The sequence below is a fragment of the Rattus norvegicus genome, chromosome X (assembly GCF_036323735.1).
Source record: "Rattus norvegicus strain BN/NHsdMcwi chromosome X, GRCr8, whole genome shotgun sequence".
Classification (NCBI taxonomy): domain Eukaryota; kingdom Metazoa; phylum Chordata; class Mammalia; order Rodentia; family Muridae; genus Rattus; species Rattus norvegicus.
Window position 1 is genome coordinate 110730052 of NC_086039.1, and position 26578 is coordinate 110756629.

At 40.0% G+C, this 26578-nt stretch overlaps 1 protein-coding gene across 8 annotated transcripts in view; it reads right to left on the minus strand.

Moving 5' to 3' along the window:
- Positions 1 to 9581: 9581 nt before the first annotated feature.
- Positions 9582 to 26578, minus strand: part of Acsl4 (acyl-CoA synthetase long-chain family member 4) — a 63784-nt gene continuing 46787 nt past the window's right edge. For 7 of the 8 annotated variants that reach the window (XM_039099394.2, XM_006257314.5, XM_006257316.4 and 4 more), the window contains 5 exons: positions 22978 to 23052; positions 21533 to 21724; positions 18549 to 18663; positions 17515 to 17672; positions 9582 to 12418 (listed from right to left, as the gene is read on the minus strand). In XM_039099394.2, the coding sequence (XP_038955322.1) occupies positions 12261 to 12418; positions 17515 to 17672; positions 18549 to 18663; positions 21533 to 21724; positions 22978 to 23052 (698 nt within the window). In that variant the 3' untranslated portion in view covers positions 9582 to 12260. 8 annotated transcript variants of the gene reach the window in all.

Sequence of the window (26578 nt, forward strand, 5' to 3'; positions counted from 1 at the left end):
TTTCCAAAAAGGAAACAAATTAAGAAAGTCAAATAGACATGTTGAAACTGTAAGCTTTGGCTAGTATTGGTGACACATGTCTTTAATCCCTAAATTTGGGAGGTAGAATCAAGCAGAACTCTGTGAGTTTGGGGCCAGCCTGTTTATATACTGAATTGCAACCAGGCCAGGGATATGTAGTGAAAACCCTGACTCAAAAAAATTGTGTGTGTGTGTGTGTGTGTGTGTGTGTGTGTGTGTGTGTGTGTGTGTAGTCTCCCTTCTAATAAATTATTCTCCCTACCTGGGTAGGGTCTATGAACTCCTGGTCAAATTCAGGGGTCTATCCTCCCTCAGTTTTCCTCTTTGACCTCAAGGGTAAATTTGACACTGCATGTACCAATTTCTTCCTGTCACCATCTTTGCCTTGGCACTCCTGGCATTGCATTTGCAAGTGTCTCTTATCTCCATGACCCATCATTCTCTGTCTTCTCTGTTGGCTCCTCTTCTTCTGTCCTCCAATTAACTGTTGGAATCTGCAAACACCAAGTCCTCAGCTATTCTCTCTTAATACCCATTTCCTTGGAAAGTGTCTCCTTACATAGCTTCACCTGCTACCTGGCAAGTATTTAGTCAAATTTGGATCCCCAGCTCTGATTCTTTCTGCATAGCATCTCTCAGATCCGACCGCTTCTTCCTTTCTGGTTTTATTGCCATGAGCTTAATCCATGCTCTCATTACCCAGGTCAAATGCAGACTGAGAGTCTCTTGGCAAATCTCCTTGCTTACAACCCAACCCTCCCTGCTTTGGCTAGAATAATTCTCCAATATCGCTGAAATCAATTTACTCTAAAATATGAAGTCAGAGTTGGTCCTCGTGGCTTCTTTAATGGAACTCAATGTTCTTTGGTGGGCCTTAAGGTTGCATCATCAATAAAAAGCCTTTCTCCCTTTGAACTGGAAAAATGGCATGTTCCCAGGGGTTCTCTCTAAAACTCTGTGCATTATGCCTTGTGCAAAATGAAAAAAGAGTGAGATTCTGTGGCACACACCTTTAATCTCAGCATCTAGGATTAAGGATAACCTGGGCTATATAGGGAGAACCTGTCTCAAAAGCAAACAAAATTAATGTTACTGACTGAAGGAAGTCTTATTCCATATTCTTGTTCATACAATCCAGTTCCTTAGAGTGTATCCCTCCTGACTAGGTCCAAATTCAAAAGATGAAGAAATCCTTTAAAACACAAAGAACCTCCAAAATCAACTGTACATATTCTTCCACCTGCATATGTATATAGACATGTTTGCACACGTGCTGCCCCAGTAACCTACCTTTCTCATTTAATATAGTGGGCATTTCTCCATGCCACTTTCTCTTTTCCTATAACATGATTTCATTATCTACAGAACCTTCCAGACAATAGAGCTATTATCATGTATTTGAATGAGTCATTGTTGTAATAGTTCTGTTATACCAAGAACTTCACCTTTGATCCTAGGCTTTATAGATTCATAATATCATGTATGTGTAGATGACACAAAAGAAGAAGAAAGCGGTCTAAGGGAACTAACAGAATCAAACCAACAGGGGAGAGGGGAGAAAAGGAGGAGCAGCCACATAGAGGGGAATATGCTCAAAGTACATTATGTACTTGAATGAAAATGTCCACAAGTCACTCAGTATACTAATAATTCTTAAAACCCTGGAAGGAGTGCTGTGTTGAAGATGTACAAGGATAGGCCTAATTCTATTAAAAGAAAGAATTACCAAAACAAAAGCAAATTACTAATGTTCTGTGCCGAGTATGGCGGATGTGCATAAGAGAATGGAAATGGAAATGAATAGTCATAAAGTTTAAATAGGTCAATCCTCAGAAAAAGAGAAACGTGGGGGAGGGTGTCTGATTTCCTTATACATCAGGGACTACAGGGCATCCCTTCAAATCCTAGTCCCAGGACAGCCCTAAATGGGCTTCCCTTCCACACTTAATGAAACTGATTGTAGCAGACAGGAATCCTTCTTAATCCTCTCCACCCTTACAGCGCCCCTGCCCCCAGTCCCGTAACAGGTAAGCAATCTTCTGTTTATCCATCATCTGGGAGTCATTTCTTTCTTGAGTGGTAATCACAAGTATTGGCAAGGGAAGTCATTTATAATCATATATTTGGGCATTAAAATTGTACAGGAAATGTTCTGATCCATGTCCAAGTTGTCTTAAAAATAAAAGTCTTGGGGCCCCAGGGAAGGGGATGCCTAGTGAGGGGGAGCACCCTCATGGAGGCAAGGGGGAGGAGGAATGGGATGCAGAACTGTGGGAGTGGCAACCTGGAGCAGGGGACAATGATTGGAATGTAAATAAGTAATTTTAAAAATAAAACAATTCAATAAAATAAAATCGAGGCACCATGGTCTAGGAAATGCTTCCCCCATTCCTTAAAACTGGGTCTTTCTTGTTAACAGAGCAGCTCCATGCAAGTTGGCTGAATGGAACTTTGTTGGGTTTGGCTACGTGCCAAAGGACAGGCACAGATGGCAAACACTGCTGGAGTCCAGAAGGCTGGGAAAACTTCATGGACTGTAGATTGTGAACCCATCATTCCATCTTTCTTCCAAGCATGCATTCATCTAAGAGTTTTTGCATGCCACTCCGTGCAGTGCCCTGTTTTGGAAGGTAGGGAAACACCGGTGAACGAGTCATTGGAAGGTAGGGAAACACCGGTGAACGAGTCACATAGATTAACAGTCTGTGGCTTTATAACACTTCCAGCTCCTTTTTTTTTTTTTTTGTGAATTGGAAACAAGCAGTGAGTGCCAGGACATGGAGCTGAATGAGCACTGGACAAGGAAGGCAGACAAAACTCTGAATGAGAAAGAACTGTGTCTCTGGACCAAAGCTCTAAGCAGCACTGGATTGCAGAGCCCTGACTGAAGAACCCTGCAGGCATTCTCAACTGCTTGTCTGCTATGCTGCATCTTACCCGACCAGCTCCCAACAGTACCACTTGGAGGGTCCGGCCTAGCACAAGCCCTTCAGCTTGTCAGATCCTGTGTTGCCAGTATCCACTCCTCACTTACCCATCCTTCCACCAATGTATCCATTATCCAAGATCAATGCACTTCACTCTTAAGCATTTCGCTCACATCTCAATATTTACTGATTATTTCTTTTCACCTTTTTGAATTGAAATACACATACAATCAACTCTACAAATATTAATTGCGCATTTTCAAGAAATTGACAAATGCTAAAATGTCATGAGCATCATTCAAGGCAAGTATTTTGTAAAGTGTTTCCGTTGATGTTAAAGTCTTGCCTGTTGATGGAGGTTCAAATAAATAGACTCACACAGCATGAAGTCTTCTAGGTAAGCCTTATTATTCTCAGACAGCTACACAGCATTGCCTTAAAGACACAAACACTGTGAATGGGCCCAAGATGTACATCTGCCCGGTATCACTTCCCCAACCAGGTAGAGCCCCAGATTTTCCACCAGGCTGTTCTCACCTGGTGTGTTGTATGCTCTCTCTAGCTCTGTAGCAGAAGCTTCTATAAACCTGTCTCTGACTCCTCCTGATAGATACGGAAAACACAGGCGCTATGAGTGAAAACAAATTGCGTGTTTCACTTGGTGTTTAGTGGTTCCTGATACAAACCAATCATCTTGCAAAAGAGATGGATAATATAACAACACTCTAAATGTCCATGTTTTTCAATAAAAATTTTATTGGGTGCTAATAAGTGCCAGGCATATTAAGACTGGAGTATAGTTGCCAAAATTCCTGTTCTGTATATGTTAGCACCAGAAGAGACACATTACAAATAATTATATATGAGGGGATGTTAAATTCTAGGAAGAACAATAAACAGATAAAGAGAATAATGAAGATACTATGATTTTTATACATGCATACATATATGTATACACATATACATATATTTGGTTTTTTAACACAGGATTTCCCTGCGTAACAGCCCTGGCTGTCCCGAAACTTGCTCTAAAGATCAGGCTGGCATTGAACTCAGAGATCCTTCTGCCTGCCTCCCGAGTGCTGGAATTAAAGGCGTGCCCCACCTTGCAGTTCATACATATATATTCTATATCTATAAAATAAAGAGATGTCTTTTGTATGTATGCATGTACATATGTGTGATCATATGTATAGATGCATATGTACATGTGTGCATATATATGTATAGATGTAAATATGTATGTGTACTCCCACACCTAGTTCTTTTTGTAAATCCTGGGGATTGAACTCAGGTCCTCACACTTGGAAGACAGGTATTTTACTAAATGAGTATTCTTCCTAGCTGAGAAATCTTTTTTTAATCCCATGATCCTACTTGTACATATAGAAGGGATTTAGTGTGGTGTTTCCACACTGTAGATAGTGTACATTCATCATATCCATACCTCCTTTCTTCCAATCTCAATCCTACCACCTTGCTCTAGTAAACATTACTTTGAGGTCACTTTTTGGGTTCCTCATGAGCAAAGGAAAGCAGCACTTGTCTTTATGTCTGCCTTCTTTGGCTTCATACACAGTCCTCTGTTTCCAGCCACCTTGCTGAAATGACCCGATTATGCCCCGGCCCCGTACTGAATGGCTTAGTATGGTGTATGGTGGTAGTTTGAATAAGAATGGCCCCCATAGGGGTTGGGGATTTAGCTCAGTGGTAGAGCGGCAAGGCCCTGGGTTCGGTCCCCAGCTCCGGAAAAAAAAAAAAAGAAAAAAGAAAAAGGAAAAAAAAAAAGAATGGCCCCCATAGGCGCAAATATTTGAAACTTTGTTTCCCAGTTGGGGGACTGATTAGGAAGGATTTGGATGTGTGGCCTTGTTGAAGGAGGTATGCCATTGTAGGTGGGCTTTGAGGTTTCAAAAGTCCAGACCAGACCAAGTCTTTTGCTCCAGCATCATAACTGCCTGCCTACCACTATGCTCCCCACCATGATGATAATGGACTCATCGTCTGAAACTGCAAGCAAGTCCTCAATTAAATGCATTTTATAAGTTGCCTTCATCGTGGTGTCTCTTCAAAACGATAAAATAGTAACAAAGACAGTGGGCATATAGCACGTTTTCTTTATCCATACACTTGTTCATAGGCATTTAGGCTGGGTCCTAGCTTAGCTGTTGTGAATAGCATAAACAAAGGAAAATGGGTATCTTCTTTATATGTCGGCTTCAGTTCCTTTGGCTACATATGCAGGCATGGGATAGTTGGAGGCATGCATGGTCATTATACAGATAGGGTTTTTTCCAGGTACTCCAAACTCATTTTGCACAGTGGCTGCTCTAAGTTCCCACCAACAATGTATAGCACTCTTTAAAAATAAGACTCCTTTTATTCAGCCCAATGTTTTCAAAAACCATCCCCATTCTTGCAAGTTTCCGCAGTCTGTTTTTCAGTATCGCTGAGCAGTGCTTGTTTGCAGGACTCCATGATGTTTGTTTATTCGCGTTCCTACTGATGCACACATAAACTGTTTCTGTTTTCTATTAGAGATCACAGTATTGTGAGTGGTATTAGAGAAATCCTCTTCAGGGTACGTGTGTCCCTTTTCCTTGGGTAAATACCTAGGGGTAGAAATTCTAGGTTGTAGAAAAGATGTGGTTTAGTTTTATCAGGAAATGCCAAACTGGTTTTGAAAATTGTTTTATGCTCCCACAAGGAATGGATGAGGAATTCAACCACATGAGATTACGTTTACAGCCCTCCGCTTCCTTCATAGTCACAACCGTGTCTTGCATCTAGGAAATGGATTTGCCTTCGTACTTTTAACGGGAAGCCTGGTTTTAGTTCTTAGTTGCCCCCAAGTTTGATGACAGCTAAATGAACATCCACATAAGTTGCTAAAATGTCAGCACCAGCTCTGTGGAATACTTGCTTTTCTTGAAGGTGTGTTGAGCAATTTACACGAAGAATCTCAGAGAGTCCTTAATGACAACTCTGTGCAGTGTGAACACTACCATTCCCACTATAGAGGTAAGGAATCTGCAGCCCAGTGGATAAAGAAACTGGGATATTAAGTAACGTGCTCCAAATCACACAGGTGGCCAATCTGAGATTTGAACCAAATCTCCATTGCCATAGCTTTATAATACTGCTACATATTGTCTGTGTACAAAGGATAGCGGGGCTGGGGGAATCATTTCCAAGTATAAAGATTCATCTGCCTCCCTGTTTTACATATAGCTGAGAAAACGAAGGGGGAGAGAAAAAGAACTTACTTCGGTTAACAGGGAAGTCACTGGAATCCAAATATATCATTTTCCAGGCAGGAAGTATTTCCATTCCACTGCTCAACCTCCTTCCATGCTTTGGGCAATTCTTGATTTTATTTATAGCTTGTTACTAGTGCCGAGGACCTACAAAGCACTTGGAGATATTTGAAAGAAGTGAGTGCCTCTAAAAGAATGAAGGCTAACTTTCTCTTTGGGGAAGACATAGGTCATACATGAAATTGTTAGATTTCTGGCAATTCCTGCCTCGGCATTATCTGGAAAATGGTTCACCTACCCACCCATTCTTCTTTGAATAAGGGAAGAAAATGTGTGTGGCTACTTGGAGCATCCGGTGGTAAGAGTGGGAAGTGAGAGGGTTATAAGCACTTTTCTCTTGGGAGTCCCACAGCGCCACCTGGTGGCAAACTGGAGTTTTCATTTCTCTTCAGAATGTTTTTGTAGTTACAGGAACCTAGCCTATCCTTTCAGAGGCTCTACCCATCAGCTGATTGAAACAGATAGAGACCCACAGCCAACGGCTGGAGCTCGGCGACTCTTATAGAAGAGTTGGAGAAAGAATTGAGGGGCCCCAAAGGGGATGTGAAATCCTCAGGAAGAGAGAGCTCGCAAGAGACTGAACTACCAACCAAAGAACATACATGAGCTAGGCATAGCCCCCCACACATATGTAGCTGATGTGCACCTCAGTCTTCATGTGAGTACCCCAACAACTGGAGCGGGGACTCTCTCTAAAGCTGTTGCCTGTCTGCGGAAGCTGCTCCCCTAACTGGAACGCCTTGTCTGGCCGCATTGGGAGAGGATGTGCCTAGCCTCAGGTCACAGGATATCCAGAGGAACCTCCACTTTCTCAGAGCAGAAGTGGGTATGGGGGAAGGGATTTATGAGGAAGAACCAGGAGGAGAGACAGCAATCCGGGTGTAAAGTGAAAAAACTGAAAATTTGTTTTAAATCATTAAAAAGATAACAAAATAGAAATCTTTCTAGTCACTGGGGCCCAAAGAGAGGACATTCTCTGCCCCTACTATGAGATGGTTCCTGATATGATGGAGCTAAAATTTCCAAAAGCGCAAGGAAAGGACAGATGCCAGCCAGACCATTTTAACAAAGGGGTGCAAAAAGTGCTGGTAGAGGTCTACAGACATAAAAGCAAAATGGGGCTTAAGACTAACAGATTCAGCCAAGCCGTGGTGGTGGTGCATGCCAGCATTCTGGAGGGAGGTAGATGGACCTTGAGGCCAGCCTGGTCTACAAAGGGAATTTCAGGACAGGGCTACACATTCCCCTTCTCACATGGGAGGCAAAGGCCCAATATGAAAATGCATGTACTTCCCACGAAGCCTGGCTCATAATGCTGTGTATGCTGTTGTGGTCACTTCATTCTCAACAGTAAGGTTGTGCTGCTGTGTTTTTACTGAACCTGGGAGAACTCAAGAGTATGTCACAAAGGTATCACGCATGCCTGATAAAATGAGCTTGAAGCTTTATCAGTCTGGAACAGTCACTTTCAACCCTTACCAAAAGCTAGGCATTACGCTAACTCTTGAATCTTTGTGCTGACCCCTGGGGGAAGTGGGTACTAGCTAACACACAAATTTGCCTTACAAATTTGAAAAGAGGTTTAGAAAGTTAATTAACTTTCCTGCTGTTACCCGGCCAGTAAGACAGCCCACAGGTTCTCCCCGGAGAGTGTAGGATTATAGCCTAGGTAATATGCACTGTATGTACTCTTCCCTTGCTTTAGCAGGTGATGAGAAGGGCAAAAGACATTGAAGAGAACATGCCAACATTTGGCACATTCAAGGAACAAGCAGAGATCACTTCCCCTCACTCCTACATCAGCAGGGAAGGTCTCCACGCCAGAGTAGCAGGGGTCTCTGAGTGCCTTTGAGTTGGGAAATGACCCAGGAACATTTAGGGATTATTGAAATCAGGCCCTAGACCATGAAAGGAATTGTTCCCACATTGAGTAGACGGGGCCTACCTTGAAACGAAATACTGAGAGAAAATGAGACCAGTTCTGTCAACTGCCATCTGCCTGCATTTTAACTTGGTTATTAAGCAGCAATGCTTCAGTAACTGAGTCATCCAACAATGTTACATGTGTGATGACGCTTGATAGTTTCCCATTGCCTCAAAACACGAACAATTCTGGGTACCTCTGCTGCTCTCCAAGCTGCCTAGGACACAGCATGGGCAGATCTAATGGTCCCCTTCCCTGCAAATCTTTTAACATGCCAGGGCACCCACATGGACCTCACCCTAAGTCTACTTGTCCTCATTTGTGCTGTGGCCAGCACAGAAGTGACAGTATATGAGACTAGCAGAGTGCCTATTTGCCAAGAGCCTATGACAAAGCCTACCTAGGATCGCTGAGACCAGGCTGAGAACAGGAGCCCATCTAAAGGAGTGCTTTCAACAGGGTTCTGTTTTTTTTTTTTTTCCTTTTTTTTTTTTTTTTTTGGCTCTTAAATTTTTCAGAGCTGGGGACCGAACCCAGGGCCTTGCGCTTCCTAGGCAAGCGCTCTACTACTGAGCTAAATCCCCAACCCCTCAGGGTTTTGTTTTTAACTGCATGGTACATGTGATAATAAAAATTGATTCCCGGGGGAGGGGGAGAAGAATAGCTGCCAGGAGTTTGGGCCATTCTGAAGGCAGAGGGTATCAACATCTCAGGTACACATGGAATCTCGGAGATTTCTGGGGTATGAGCTTACTCCACGCAGTCCTAGAAGACTGTTGGGAATGAATCTATACTCCTTGTTCCAGTAAAGTTTGATAAGATTCACTCCTGCCTCTTTTGAGTTAGTTTAATACTGGAGGTTTTCCAAGAAGTGTTTCCAGATCCTGAACCACAAACGGTCCTCTGCTTTTTCCAAGTTCCAATAGGCAGAACTGTGAGCTCACAGTACTGCTTAGACACAAGCAGTGTTTGTCACATGAAACAGTACAAGACATTTTGTCTCCTGTAGCATCTAGCAGGACTAGACCAATGGCTGAACCAAGAAACAGAGGCAAGTAACATAGTGTGTGTGTGTGTGTGTGTGTGTGTGTGTGTGTGTGTGTGTGTGTCCGTCCTCATATACTTTAGGTATATCTATGTAAACATTAGCTTAAAAATAATGATTATTAGACCTCACCAATATACCCTAAGGATGCATTGTCCTACAGTTCCCATGTTACAAGGTATTCAACTTGGTGTATTAAAATAATAGTTCTGGGTTCAAAATAAATCAACATAATGAAGAGGGTTTTAAAAAGCTAAGTTAATCAATTAATTCCAGATACCCAAACATACTACTTAACATTCAAATTTATAGATTTTTATACTGACATATAAGAAAAACAAATTGGCTTGATAACATGGGTGGATTTATTTTATAAGATTCAAGTGCAAACTTAAAAAGAAGAACAAACAAAGCCTTTCAAGAGTAAACACAAAAAATCTACAGAACAATTCTACAATCGTGCATTAACAGAAAGTACAAATATGAATATAAAATTTGTAACTACATTCAAAATTAAAACGTATCTCTCCAGTTCCCGAATGCCACACAATCTTTAACCTTTAACCTCTTCTCAGCTTGTCACTGTAGAAACATTTGTCATCTGCTACCAGGAAAATATAGGCAAAGATTACTAGTCAGTCTCTATGAACAAAGAAACAGCATTCTCCCTCACTTTGGACTCTATGGATCATTCATCGGTATTTCATTTCTTAAAAGTCACACAATCATACCTTCAGTCTACATTAAAAAAAAGAGCACAAATATCAAAGAAATAAGACCCTTTCATGTAATTAAAGCAAAAAATTAGGAGCGTTCACCTTAGAAATGCACACACAATCAACAGTAAGCACAGCTTTAATTGATGGCTGACATGAAATTGTGAACGATTTAAATAGGTATAAAATGGAGATCAAAACCTTTAGGCTCAAATACTTAAAAAGTCACTATGAATATGGAAAATAGTTCTGTTTACATAAACATGTATATATATATTTTTTTTTTGATGAAAAGTCAGAGGGCAGTGGCATCTCCCTGGTCCCTTAACGTGTGTGTTAGGATTTTCATGAAGAATTAGCAGCACCCGACCTTGTATTCAATGCGTGATTCTTAAGGACCTAGTTGGCAGTGTTCCAGCTTTGGGAGATGGCTGTGGGTGGGGTGCAAGTATCTTAAGTAAGATAGTCTGCATGCACTCACATTTTAAAATCACCATTTCAAATGGGATACATATATTGGAAAAGCCTTTAAAAAAAAACGGATAAACAGTGCACTAGGAGTAGGTAGAAGCTGACTAGTAGTCTACTTGATGTCTTTTCACACTTCAAAGGCAAGATGGGAAGCATGAGAATACTCACATAGAACTTCAGGGAAAACTTGCCTCAAATTTTAGTTTGCACAACACTGAAAAGAAACTTTTACAAAAACCTTCGCTGTTGCTCAGAATACCAGATGATTTTTTTTCTCAATATTACCACCATATACATAACATTTAAATAATTTCTTTATAAATATTTTAGAGCACAAAGAACTCATTTTGTTGTAGTGGTGGCCCACATCTGTACAACACAATGTAAGCAACATATATATATTATATATACACACACACATACACATGCATGTGTGTGTGTGTGTGTATAAAATGACTATGAAAAAAGTGCAAAGAATAACAGTATTAAGAATTTTTGCTTTTTACATACAGTAACTATGGTTCAAGTGCGAATATCTATCAAGAATATATAATTCCAGATTTTAGCTGAAGATTTAAAAAGAAACTCACACTCCCAAGTTACTGCACAGACAGTCCTTAATCAAGTAACTCTGCCCTTCTCCCAAATCTAGCATTTCCAGTTTCTAAACTCTTCACAAACAGGAAAAGTGTTAACAGTGTTTTCTTCCCTTTAACTTCCTCAGACTCATCCAAGACACTTAATCACCCGTAGGTTTGAACAAGATTCGAGGAAGTCATTTATCATAACCCGCTTTGCTGAAATTAAAGCAAAATGAAAGGCTCTCTGAAATGCACACTACTGATCAAGAATCAATCAGCAACAGCAAACAGACCATAAATTACAAATGTAATTTAATACAAGCACATTTTAAAATCAAGCCCTGGTATCAAAGTTAAAGAGGCTAAATCTCTTTCCCAGGCTCAGTGCTATGCCAGGATCGTAATTCTGAATGCTTAGGATGCCATGAACTTTCTAACAGAAAAGCAATGTATCTTATTGAATTCTGATTGACTTTCTAACATGTTCCCCTTGGTCTCAGCCTTTGACTAGATCACACACAGAAAGGTCACTTTTACAAAGTGGACATTTTTCTGAAGACATTTCAATAATTACAGTTGCTGATTTAAGTTCTTAGACATCCAAAGGAGCAATTCAGCCTCCCTTCAAATACATTATGAGATATTTTTGGTATGTGTGTGTTGTTTTAGTTTTAACTTCAGGCACTGTAATTATTCACAATATTATAATGATTCTATGTCTCACCTACATGGCAATTATGAGCTTAAAATAATACCTTCTAAGATACTGAATCCATTTATTACAACTGATTTTTTTCCCTTCAAGAGAAATGGTTGGAAGAGGATTTCAAAGCCTGGTGGAACTTCGGCTTTGAGTAGTGTTAATACGTAATTTTGTCCTAATGATTACGATAGAAACTTCTGAACTAGGAAGACATAGACACTGGAAGCTGTAGATTTCTTCAACTACACCTAGTCCAAGTCCAATTTGTTTACTTTAGCATGGAGTATCTTTAGAAAAACAAGTGTAGCTAAGGCTAATATTCTAAAACAGAATTTTTGCTCTAAACTTAATAACACAGCTAAAGGGAAATGTCTTCAATTTCAGCTTCTCTAGGACTATGCAATTTATTGTAACCACTTTTGGTTGTTTTTTTGTTTCATGTCTTTAGAAGATTCACCTTACATTTTAACAGAGAGATCAACAAAGGCTTAAACTCTAGAACTAAAAAAACCATCAGGCCACCTCCTGTGCAAATGTGAAGTAGACAGTTGCCTTTTATTTGCCCCCATACATCCGCTCAATGTCTTTAAGATAATGGTTCTTCAGTTCCTTCCTTTTCAGCTTGAAGGCATCTGTTACCAAACCAGTTTCAGGGGTCCATGGCTCTGGGCTCAATCGAACTTTGATTGGAATTTCAAATCGTTCCAATTTCACTGAAAGAAAAATGGAAGAAAAGGGCAAAAGAGGGAGGGAAGAAGTAGGAGGAAAAACAGACAAAACAATGAATCCAACATAGAATTTTCAGAATTGACGGCCTAGATGATACAATAAAACAAAATTTAACAGTATGTTAATAATATAAAAATCTTTTTCAAGGTCTGTATAGGCAGCTTTACTCACTCACACACCCCATCTTCCCCTTAGATCCTCCATACATTCCTTCCTCTGCCTAGAGTAGTTTTCCAAATATATCTACTAATATCCAGAATTCCTCTCTTTGTAACACACACACACACACACACACACACACACACACACATCTCCCTTCATATTTTATGACCACACTTCATTCAATGCATGTATCTCCTTCCAAACATATGTTTGTCTCAACCACTATAATGTAAGCTCCATGCAAGGTCTTTGTTTTGCTGACTGTCACCTACAGACTAGACCAAGAGTCCTCAATAAATTCATACAAATCTATTAAGTATTCCATAAAAAATAAGCCAATAGAAAAATATTTCTTAAAAGCTGTATTATATGATCAAATGTGAAGCAACATGGGATTTAGTAAAATAATAGTATTTAAATAATAGTGTTTAAACAGTATAAGTGCAAATACAGTACATATTATGTGGGGGTTACACAACTCAGTATATGTTGGGACAAATATAAGAAATAGAAATAGGGGGTTGGGGATTTAGTTCAGTGGTAGAGCGCTTGCCTAGCAAGCGCAAGGCCCTGGGTTCGGTCCCCAGCTCCGAAAAAGGAAAAGAAAAAAAAAAGAAATAGAAATAGATGAGGGTGGCATATACCTCTAATCAAAGTACAGAGGAGGCAGAAGTAGGTGGATTTCTGTGAGCTCCAGGCTAGCCAAGGCTATACAGTGAGACTGTCATAAACATAAAAAAAGAATGGGGTATTCAATCACATTAGCCTATTTCTTACAATGCCCCAAGGTATGTATTAATATAAACTCATTATAAAAATTCTGAAGGCCAGATATGTTACTCTGCATGTGAGCTTGATTTTTTTAATAGAATCACTTAAATAGAAAACTTGTGCATACTTCCAAAGGTACTTCCTTTGTGACATTAGAAAATGCTTTGACAGAATATGGTGCTGAATATGAAAAAAAATTCCTTACATATTATGTAATATCATGTTACTTCAAGTAATGACTAAACAGGTAGTGAAAGAACGTAAAACTTGCTTGAATTTACAATATCTACTCTTTTCGCACATTGCGGCTCAATTACAGAAAGTACCTGAGATGCCTGCCCCCTGGCGCTCATCTGGATCAAGGGAAATCTCAACCATAGATCTGCTTCATGTCCTTTTACTCCCCCTACTTAAAACGGAAATTCCTTAAAAAGGTCTAACTGCAGAAACACTACTGTATTAGTACACCATTTCAGATGTACACAAGTGAATAATAAAAGTGTGTTTTAAAATGTCCTATCACCCTTAGCTACATGACCATTTAAGGTATAACAAAAAGGGATGGTTGGGGTGTCATTCTGAGAACTCCCCATCATTATTTCACATTCAGGGGAGAAACGGACAGATTCAAACAAGAAGGAAGTAACCTAAGCCAATGAGAAAGAAGAGGACTGAAGAACCAGTGCGTTTTTTCTCTGAATAAGCCTGCAGGGGGCGGCATATCAATGCTTTTGCTGTTGCTGTCTTTAAAGTGTGCACCACAGCAGAAGGAACCAGACTTCCTGGATCTAGAGCTCTAGTATCGTGGTTATTATTCTGTGTCCAAATAATATATATCTTAATTACATGTCTCACTGCAAGAACAGGAAAGTTATGGGAGCCTAGTGAGACCTGGGACTTTTCTTCTTTCTGCTTTCTAGATGCAATTCCAATGTAGCTTGACATTCCCCGGTTACCTTCATACAGTTAAATGCAGAGATAGTCAAGTAACCTTCTACTTTATTAGCATCTCAATAACTAAGGATAACTGGGGAGATCCCTATACTGGGCAGGCTATTGGTTGAAATAGTTTATGAGATGCCATATTCAAGGAAAAATCAGTATGGATCAAAGAAGGTTCTGGGAACCACGTGACAGTAACAGAACACTTATTTATAAATAATAAAATAACCTTGACAAAAGCATTACAAACCCAAGCAACTTTACAATGTGATTAATAGGAAAATGAACTTTGAAATTTAAAATATTTGGGGTGCTAAGAGTTCAGAAAGTTCTTAGGGAAATAAGATATTGAGGTTGAAAAAAATTATTAGAAATAAAAGCCAGTGGAGCTTTCCTGATGAAATAAGAACCGCAGTGACGAAGAGGGGAAACCTTCTATATAATGCTCTTTCCTTTTGACCTCCAAATTCCATGTCTAAGAATTCACACCAAGAAGACAATCACACGGGGTGAGGAGATGGCTCAGTTGTAAAACTGCTTACCTCGTGAGCATGAAGGCCTGGGCCTGATCTCTAACAGCTACATAAAAAGCTGGGCTTGGGCTGTGCCCCTTGCAGTCTCAGAGTTGGGGAGCAAGAGTCAGGAATTGCCTAAGAGAGCCCTAAGTCTTGCTGAGAGACCCTATCTCAAAGCAAATAGATGGTCCCCAAGGAATGAGCTCTGTCCTCCACATGCAGAACATGCATGCATACAAACCAAAGGGTATCACCCAAGAATATAATCTTGTAGAAAAGATGTTTAAGTGGGGGAAAGTACTACTCACCTAAAAATAGAACAGATTAAATATTTATTTTCTAGGGAAAAAAAACTTGCAAGTCAAAGGTGATGATGAAATTATGTAGCTAACTAACTTGACAAATAGGTTGACAAATGGCGTTGACACAAGAAGGCAAGCAGAGGGAACTCCGGCCAGAGGACTTCCTTTTAATTTCCTGCATTGTCCAATATTTCATGATTACAGCTGACTGGTAATTAAGAAAATTATTGCTTTCATCGTTACAATGAAAAATAGATTTAAAAAAAAAACAGATAAATAGCTTGAAAGTTTACAAAGGGAGTACCAGGTTCCTCTCGACTGCTCCTAGGAAATTAATAGCCAAAACTAACTTTTCATAGGAGGCAGAGGTAAGAGGATCACTCAGGATATCTTGATTTAATTGGTATGCTCTAGGCTAGTCAGGAATACATAAAGAGATACTGTTTTCAATATTCTTTTAATGAAAAACTCATTAACTACAATGAAGTAAATAAATGTAATGAGGAAAAAGCACTGGGTAGGAAAGTTCAATTATGTCTAGAGAAGAAAAACAAAAGAACCACTCACTGCTAACTGACTCTGAGAAGGCTATAATAATAACTTCAAACCAGAAAGGACGCCAAGCACCCTCAATGAAAGGCATAGGCCAAGGAGCCCTGAGCACTGTAGGCCTCTGAGGACAAGGGTTTTACTCAGTCCATCTCCCTGATACTACCTTGTTCTCTTCGGCTATAGCAGAATACTGGCAGTCAAACTAAGAGAATCTACACACAAGACGATGGAGGCTTCATTTGAGAAATGGAGTTGGCCAACAGTGGGAATGGATGCACTGAGTAACTTTTCAGTAAAGCCTAGGAAGAGTCCAAGTGTTTTGAAGTAGTCCCCTTTAAAATATGGATGAATGCACAAAGATCAGAAACTAAGAACCCAGCATGTCCCTGTCCTAACAGCCGTTAATTGCCTAATTCTTTGTGTGCCCTGACATCTTGACAACTATTAGGTAAATTCCTTGGAAAATATAGAGAGACCTGTATCTGTCACAAATCCAAAGGCTAAGAATGGCAAAACAGAGATTTCCCTAGTTTGCTGTGAACCCGCCTGATGTGCTGACTATATGCTTAAAAAGTGTTTTGATGCCTGACCTTTTGTGCTCTGTTGCTGACAGATGCAGAAAGACTCTAGGCCAAATCCAACATTCTACCTGGGTGTGGTGGCGCAGGACTCTAATGCCAGCACTTGGAAGACAGAGACAAGTGGATCTCTGGGAGTTTGAAGCCATTCTAGTCGGTAGAATATGTTTCAGGGTACCCAGGGCTACACAGAGAAACCCTGTCTAAAAACCAATAAAACAAAAAAACAAAACAAAACAAAAATCCAACATCCCTTAATATTAAAAGGACCCGAAGAAACTCAAAGAAATGCTTCAATACTGAATTGACAGGCAAGATGTGTCCACCAGAGCAATAGCAACAAGAGGGGTAACGGTAACTGCCTTCTATTTAGATTTCAGGGCTGCTCATTAGAAAAAAATCATTCCTGGCATTGTAAATCTGCTCAAAAACCTATGCCTAGACCTGTCGTGGCCCTAGGGGTATCCTACTTGTTTTTTGGTAAAACAGGCACGCTTACCAACTGCCTTCTAAATAGTTATGTTTATCTCTCTAGACCTGCACTGCTCTCAACCTCACTTAGAAGTTCCTTTGGTAATAGGCAGGAATACAGGTATAGACTTATAATTGTCAAAAAAAAATTGAGAATAAGTGACAATGAGTATTCAGCCCTAAATAGCATGATTCTCAAAATCCCATCCTCCCTGCCCAAGGCTCCAGGAGCACTGGGGAAGAGAACCTAGGAAGAATGTAAAAGAGGAAAGATAGGGGCTGTGGTGAGGAGTGCTGTGAAATGCTGCCTTTTGGAATAGCCACTGGGCAAATGAATTCACGGCAGTTATGGTTATGCCTGCAAGTACCTATACAGCATGAAGCCAGTCAAAACATGGATGGCAGAGCATCTCATAAGGCCCCACCCTTAGCCGAGGAGCTACTGGCTGCAGCTGATACCGCTTTGCGGGGTGTGGCCACTGGTAGATTGCCCAGGCTTCAGTGGATGGTCCTACACACATGTCCATGTAGGCAGCACTAGAGGACTTAGTAGGTGTATATGTAATTAGTAAGCTGATCTTATATCCACACACATAACACTGGAGTAGAAATTTTTAGAAAAAGAAAGGATATAAAGATTTTGGTGAGAAATGTTTTAAAAGGAGTCAGATGAGAGTAGCAAGGAGTTTAAGATGCAGTGTATGTGTTTGAATTTTTTAGTGTAATGATCTAAATATCTATTAGTTGACTTTTATGGACTTCAACCGCTTAGCAATATCTTACTTACTGGCATTTGCAGCTTCTCGAATTTCTTTCAGTATTTCAGCTTCCATGGCAGGATTATTGCAAATATCAACCCAAGATCCTTCTACCCCCTTCTGTTGTGCCAAAAGAGTCAACTTTTTCTGGTTGGGAACCACAAAACTGATCACATAAGACTGGTCACTGAAAAATTATACATAGTAAGAAGTAAGCAAGTATTCACGGTATTCAATGGAACAGTGCAGTAGAAGTAATTCTAAATATACATATTAAATGACATTAATAAAAAAAGAAAGTGGCTCAATCTCACAGGCTTAGAAAAACTTGGACTGAAAATTCACCAAGTACTATGTATGTCAAAAAAAAAATATTGGGCTGGAGAGGTGGCTCAGTGGTTAAGAGCACTGATTGCTCTTCCAGAGGTCCTGAGTTCAAATCCCAGCAACCACATGGTGGCTCACACCCATCTGTGATGGGATCCGATGCCCTCTTCTAGTGTGTCTGAAGACAGCGACAGTGTATTGACATACATATAAATAAATAAATAAAATCCTTTTAAAAAATTTTAAAAAATAAAAAAAAATATTGGTGCTAACTCTCAATTACTTTGGATTCAATTTTAAAGAACTTGTAGCGTAGGTTAGATAATTAGATTAGATAATAAACACTTAGCAAGGCATGGTAGATGTCTAATAAAGAACTATAATAATGAATTTTGGAAAAGACCTTCATGCTGTTAAATAAATTCAACAAGAACTTTCATGTTCATCTTCCTAACCCTAACCGAAGTTCTAAGAGAAGTCTGATGGGATCTGACTGTTTACCCACAATCGAATTTATTTTATACTGTTCCTTTTACTGTAAGCATATGAAACACAAAACAGAACTGCTCTTTGTCTCACAAGATAGCGATCAGGTCTCATGACCTGAATTTGATCTCCAGGACCCACATGGCGATAGTAGAAAAGCAGCACAAGTTGTCCCACATGAGCTTCCCCCAACAAGCACAAAAGCAATGACACACAGATAGGCAGATGGACAGAGAGATAAAAGAGTCACCTTTTGGCAAAAGCACAGATGTTGTCGATCAGTGGACAATTCTTCAGTGCGGCTTCGACTTTCCCAAGAGACACGTACTCTCCGGCTTGCAGCTTCACCAGATCTTTCTTACGATCTATAATCATAAAAACATGGATCCTCAACTAAATCACACACTGGAGGTTGTCTCTTAGGAGGCCTGATCTTCCCTAGATGGAGGGGGAGGGGGAGGGGGGTCTGGGGAAGAAGAAAGGTGGGAGACAGCTACAAGGAGTGGAGGGAGAGCAAACTATGGATGGGATATCTTATATGAGAGAAGAATCTATTTTCAGTTAAAAAATACAAATTCGGTTTGTTGCACTGTGGCATGTTTAATTCTGATTTCATCAATTTCTTGCCTTAGTTTCCATTTATAAAAATATTTCCTCTAAAATCTTGACATATATGTATATGCATACATACATACATCTTATACAATTTAATATATAAAGTTTAATATATAAATATATTTTAATATATAAACATATTGTAACATATAGATGTATGTAATAAGTATTTACATATATAAAATTTTCTGATACATACTGCTAAAAATGCATCAAATATTAAAGTTCCAGCACTAACGTGTATAAGTCAAGGTTATCATAAGTTTTAGGTCAATGTGGTCTCTTAGTGGGTTCAAGTTCAATCTGAGGTATATGCAAGACTCGGTCTCAAATCAGTTTTCTCCAATGCAGTGTTACCAGGTATATAAAACACATACCAGAGCGGGCCCCATTTCTAGCAGTAGTTAGCCAACTGCACGCACGCACGCACATATACATGCACACACACACACCCGTGGTATTATTTGTTTGCTTCCTTTTATCTTATTAATTTTTTTGTTGTTTTGACTTTTTCTTTAGAGAGAGAGAGAGACAGACAGAGAGAGAGAGAGAGAGAGAGATAGAGAGAGAGAGAGAGTTTGAGAGGGCACAAAATTAGGTAGGAAGGTGAGCAGTATCTGGGAGGACTGGGGGAGGTGAAAACAGGATCAAAATATATTGTTAGAATAACTTTAACTTTTAAGTACTTAAATAAGTATTAGCTAAAAGTTACCCACTACACATAAGGTTCTAACACCTTATCGTACTCCTGACTATTACAATGATCTTATCATACTCAGAAGTCCAGTGACATTAAGAGAAGGAACAGAACTCTGGAGCATTAGATTAGGAATGGGAGCATCATCTGGTAGAGGCTGGGATGCTTGGCGTTTCTGTTAACGTCTCTCCACCTCATTCATATTGGGGACAATGGTGCCTACCCCACAGAAGCATCTCAGTCCATTCCATATAAAGCACACTCAACAAATGCCAATTCCCACATTCCCTAGTTGACATTTTCTTTGTAAAGTGACAGTGCTATAAGAAAGTACTGTCATAGGGTGACTCATCTTGAGTAATTATTAGCCTGCTTAAAATCCTTTGCATGAATGATGTGATGTGTTGCCTACCAACAGCAAGAGTAGGGAGACAGGCGAGGAGGAGGACGAGGGAGGAGGGCTGCAATCAAAACTCATTGTACTCGTGGATGAAAAATAGGCTTTCTGAAAAACACTGTGCTACGTACTGTGAGAACCTTAACAGCTTCCTTTTCCATTTTAAACCTACAGCAACAGTGTGCACATGCAGTGTATATGTACATGCTAATACATTTGGAGCACAATTGTTTCGTTTTTTCCAGAATCCACAAATGCAAGCTTACCTACAAGGCAATGGGATAAAAATAATCCTCTAATACACATTGGGGGGGCACAGAGATAGTCTATGAAGTGCCTCACATGAGAGCATGATGGCCTGACTGCAGATCTCCAGCACCCACCTAAAAGCTGGTAGTGGCATGTGTGTTTGAGGTCAGTGCTGGAGAAGGGGACACACAGGTAGATGCCTGAAGCTCATTGGCCAGGAAGCCCAGACAAGTTGATGAGTTCCAGGTTCAGGGAGATGTTATAAGATTTTGTCATCATATACAGCCAGGTCTCAAATCCAAGCTGTGCTAGTAGAGGATAGGTGAGGGCTTAGGATGTGACCCATAGTGCTCCTCTAGCATAAAGCCCTAAGTTTACTCCGCAATAGATGGGAATAGGGAAAACTATGAGTATGACTGCCTAGGAGAAAAGTTTATCGATTTTTTAGTAAATCAGCAGATCAACGTTAAAGATGAGGACAAAACTTGCCAGGAAATCACTGATTACATTCTGCTCAGATACTGTGAAGTCAAGCCACAGATTAAATGTGTCACTAGAATTATGACCAAGTGACAGTATCACTAGAAGACAGAGCAGACCCTGGACAGTAGCCCTTACAGCTAGTTAATGTTTAAACCTTTGCCTATTTAAAGTGAACACAGGCTTTCTTTTGGAGTCACTTTCAGAGTTGTGTTTTGAATGTAAACGTCTACTTCCGTAAGTCCAGTTTTTAAAAAATGCCAAAGCAATACACATTTTCAAAATAGACTGGTGCTGAAGATTGAAATGATCCTTTTCTAACTCTTATAGAGAGAGCCAGGAAAAACATGGGTGCATGATGATCACTGAGAAACTAGTGGAAAGGCAGGCCTAAAATCGCATATGCATAGTCACACAGTGGAGTTAAGCGAAAGTGCTCCTTCCTGAATTACTTTTGCTTTTTCATTGCTGAATCTGTTATTCATTTTCCTGTCCACTTTCCCCTTCCCCTCCTCCAACACTGCTCCTACCATTGCTACTTCGAAAGAAGTAGCACTTACTTGTCTGACCATCTCTCGTTTCTTACGTCATCTAACGCTAGCAGCTGTTCTGGGAGGTTGGTGTAACCTCTGTTTCACAGATGGAGGTCTGGCATGAGGTCATAAGTAAAGGAACACACAAGAGAGCTGGGACAAATCAATCTATGGACCCTGCTGATAGCCTGACCTACGTTATTTCTCAGGCTCACAGAAGTTACAAAATGATAGAAGCTATTATAAAGAGGGAACACACTGACCGATAATCTGTAAGCATCCATCAGGGTGGAATTCTCCAATATCACCAGTGCAAAACCACCTTTGTCCATTTTCATCCACAGAATAATCTTCTGCTGTTTTCTCTTCATTTTTAAAATATCCCATGGAGATATTCTGGCCTCCAATCACAATTTCACCTCTGGGGTTTGGCTTATCATGAACTGTATAACCACCTATATTTAAAAGATTAGTTATTATCCTAAAACAAAATTCATCTTTCATAAATTCTTTATTACGATCAGTGTGTGTGTGTGTGTGTGTGCGCGCGCGCGCACATACATGTGCACACCCATATGCCACAGTACAGATAAGTCCGAGAAAAACTTCCAACAGTTGAATCTTTCCTTCCACTATGTGGGTCCCAAGGAACAAACTCAGACCACTGAACTTGGTAAATTCTTCAAGTTTGTTATTCTAAATTTTATATCATGTTTATGGGAAAATCTTGGTTTACATTTCATCAGTTATGTGACTATAATAAGGGAATAATTTGAGGGAAACCAAGGAAAACTATGACAGCCACCCCTGCAAACCTTCTACCCAGACCTTCCCATGACACAAAACATAGAGGACATAATTAAAACTTGGAGTTTACAGGACTCTTTAACATAAACAAGAGCAATACTTAAAACTGTTTTAAGTAAGTCTTCAAAATTTTATGCTCAAGAAAGTTTCAGGCAGAGACAAAAGACAGGAAGTACTGAGAAAGGCCATAGCATTCAGGGAGTGAGTAGGGGAGGCCATGGGAAATGGGGACAAACTTTACAAACTTAAACAGTGGGCAGACAATTACAGTCTGGTAGTTATCATTAATTCTTTTCAGCATGGCAAGGCTGTTTAATATTTTACTTAATAATCCACCATACTGTGATTAGTGTGTATGTGTCATCCTTTATCCTGGCCATCGGAGGGAAATTGGTTTATATCTGACTTCAGATCTTTGTGAAAAGAATTATCAACAGTGTGTTTATGGTTCTGGTTTCCTCTAAATGTCTTGCCCCTATATGTATGTATGTAAGTATCTACTGCACAAAATAACTACATAGATGAATAATGACTATGGGAATCTGCTAGAATCAAGACCTTGTTGTATAAATGTGTGTACTGTCTCCCTGTCACCTGAAACTATAGGATTGCTCCTTCGCATCCCCAATATCATCACTAGCAGAGGTGAGCTTCAAAAGGTGCCTCGCCCAAGGGAAGCTCCAATTAGACTGTTTTTTCACCTTGCCATCAAGTATTTCCTAAATTGAAAATGACAGTGGCTCAAATTTAGTCATTTCCCCGCTGCGCATGAGGAAATCATAGGGAAGAGGCAGAAACCAAGAAGCACTTGCAGCTTCTAGCTACCATGCAATCCAAGTCTCGAGGTTCCTGGTAGTTTGCAGTGCGTCTAGAGTCAAGGAAGCCTACGTGAAACCCTTACCTTCCTGCCAGTCCTTCAGTTTAATTTCACAGCAAATAAGAGGAGCGCCAACTCTTCCAGTAGTGTAGTCGGTAACTACAGAAGAAACGGCAATCAAACCATTAGTATACAGTAGTTCCAATGTGCACAGCAAGCCACTAGAAATACTGAGTGATGACAGAAGAAGAGGCCACACAACTCTTCATTTTTCAGCATTTCGACTCCTGTTTCCACAGGATAGCTTTCCTCCTCGGGTCTGCATTTTCAATAATTTCATTTTCAAAAATCTGCTCCTCGGGTCTGCATTTTCAATAATTTCATTTTCAAAAATCTGCTCCTCGGGTCTGCATTTTCAATAATTTCATTTTCAAAAATCTGCTCTAAGCAAAAGGTGAGGTCTACCAGTATCTTATCCAGGATTCTGCTAAGATGGACTGTGGCAATAATTCCTGCTCTATCGCCTACTGTATGCATCAAATTATTGTCTTTGACCTCCATTTCTTCACCTATAAACACACCGACTTCATGCAGTGAGGAACAAAGGTGATAATGAAAGCAGCACTTGCTGCTACTTGTCACAAATAAAATGTTCAAGGAACTGTGACCACTGTTCTTAGGCATCATCATCATCTTCTTCGTCATCGTCATTGTGTCATTAGCCCTTCCTTAGCAATCTGTGACTACTTGTAGTATGATCACATCTTCATAGATGGCTTATTATGAACCCAGCACTATATTAAACACTGCAAGCTAACAAACAAAGAATGACTTGACCTGGTCCTCAAAGGCCTTACTAATAGATGATCCAGGGAAATATGTATGAGAAATAGTAGAGAGAACACTTAAATCCTTATCCACACGTACAAATGATGACAGAAATGAGCCAAGTAGCTAGAAGGATGTCAGTCCCACAGAAAGCAGCCTTCACAAAACAGCTTTAATTGCAAAGATTACTGGTTGTCTTATCCCAGCATTATGAAATCAGTAATTGGTTCTTAAATCCTCTCAAAAAGGAGTTAGATATGAGAGAACCAAGAAATGCAAGATAAGAAAACTGCAGCAGTGTCATATACACTGTGTCTAGTTAGCTTGCAATGTTTACTATAGTGCTCAGTTTATAATAAGCCATCAAGAAGATATGATTAAATAGATGATTTTAATTAAATGACAATAAAGAGAAAGAAATCCACTCTACAATGACATATATCTTACCCCCATAGGTATGCTATTCACCTCAGTCAATAATCACAAGGACTTGGGTTACTACCTCCACACTCCAATCTCTATGTGGAGTACTTGAATTACTTTCCTAACTCCCTGTGCCCTTCATCTGGAGACTTCTACAAGTACCATAGTATTCTGGATACCAGAAGGACCCACGGAAAACGAAGGAGCCTTATAAAAGTTGGGCAATGACGACTGGCTATGACTAGTCAACAGAAAGGGTATTCCAAAAGAAGAAAAGAGAAATCACAGTGAGGTTAAGCCCCCAAATCTACCAAGAGAGAGACATGGCTTGCCTAGGGAGGAAAGGACAGGTGTATAAGAGAGGTACAATTGCACTAGATCAAATATATCTTCAAAAAAACACTAGGTAACAGCATGTTTAGACTTTACACATCCATCAAACAGTGGGTGGGCTAGGGAGAAAGGACTAAAGGGCTGTCAGTTCAGAACAGCTGGCGAAATATAAGGTGGGATGACAACTTTGGCCCAGAGGGAAAGGGAAGTCTAGTGAGAGAATGTAGACTTCTGATTGAAATTAAAGATAGAAAACAGTTTGAGGACTTCAAAGTTGATTAACGACTGGAATGGTTTCAAAGATTTGATACCACTGACACAACAAATAATTTAGCAACAGATAGTTTGAAATAGGTTACTTTACAGCCAGTGTGATACACGATAATAATCTGATTCACAAAAGTTCCTAGGCTGCAGAGATAACTGAGAGGTTAAGAGATCCTGCTATTCTTCCAGAGGACGAGATTTCAGTACCCAGTACTGAAATCACCTGTAAGCCTACCCACAGGAGATCCAACATCTTCTAGGTTCTATGGATGCTTGCATTATTTTGTGTGTGTGTGTGTGTGTGTGTGTGTGTGTGTGTGTGTGTGTGTATGTGTGTGTATGTGTGTGTATGTGTGTGTGTGGTGTGTGTGTTTTCTTAGGAATTGAGTTCAAAGTGTTGTGTATGCTAAGCAACTTTTGCACTACGCGCGTCCATGTGCAAAAAGAGACTTAAAAAAGATTCTTTCCTCTTCCAAAAACTTCCCGCCTCCCTATCCACCCAACTCCAAAAAGAAAATCAAAACAAATAAAAAACAGCAATACAACCCCCCAAAAAAGTGAGCATGCATGCACGCACGCACACACGCACACACACACAGTCTGTTTTGTGTTGACCAACTACTCCTGGGTAGGTCCTGTCCTTACGTAAAATAGTCCATTGAAGAAAATATTTTCCCTTTACCAGTTGGTATCAACTGGGCTGATACGGATATGAACTCAGAAACTGGGACAGCATGCACAGGACCTATACACGTTCAAACCAGAAAAACAACTTTTAAAAAATGATACTCATATAATCCTAGTGTTTCTCAACATGGCAGGATTGTCATGTGCTCAGAAGATATGTGGAGATATGTTTCATTTATACAGCATGGGTGAGCAAGTTACTACTAGTAATGTGGCTGATAATACCACTCAGTACATGAAAGAGATGTAAAAATCAAAGAATTAGGTGGTTCAAAATGTGAAGAGTTGCCTTTAGGAACTGAAGGTAACAGAAGACAAAAAGACAAAACAAAAAATAGGGATGCGAGTACTGAGGTCAGCCTCTCACCAAACTGTCTCTGTGTGCACAGCCATAGATGTATGTTGCTCTCAATTTTGGCTAGAAAAATTAATGGTTAATGCACAGAACTATAATACTGACTCTCAAGCTGTGGGTCAATTTTCCTATCTCCAAAACTATTTACATTACAATTCATAACAGTAGCAAAATTGTAGTTATAAAGTAGCAACAGAAATAATTTTATGGTTTTGGGGGATGAGCACACCATGAGGAATTGTATTAGAGGATCGCAGCATTGGGAAGGTATAGAAGCACTGAGCTAGAACTTTCTTCCATCTAATGCACAGGGAATACCTCAGAAGGAGTAGAAAGAACATCCGATGTGTCAAATGCTAACTTCTGAACAAAACATGGCTGATATACAGATCAAGTCACAGCAGCTATGCTTCCTACACAAGACCTGCCTGGACCAGCCGTCCAAATCCCAAAAGGGCCCCAAGACCCCACCTTGGCAAAGGAGCTACTAGTAACTGATGGCTGCTGAGATGGGAAACTGCCCACTGCCTACATCACAGGAGACAGAGATGGGAAATCATCCACTGCCTCCACATCACAGGAGACAATTCCATACCATGTGCATATGCACATGGGCAGCAGTAACTGGATTAAGGGTTAGCATACTAAGTAATGGAAAGAAAAGAGAATTAAGGGTCCTAGGGGAAGTTGGTGTATGGATGTGACCAAAATCTGTTGCGTTAATTAAGACATCTTGAAAGAATAAACATAGTATTTTAAAAATCGATCAAAGAAAGAAAATTAAACTATCAT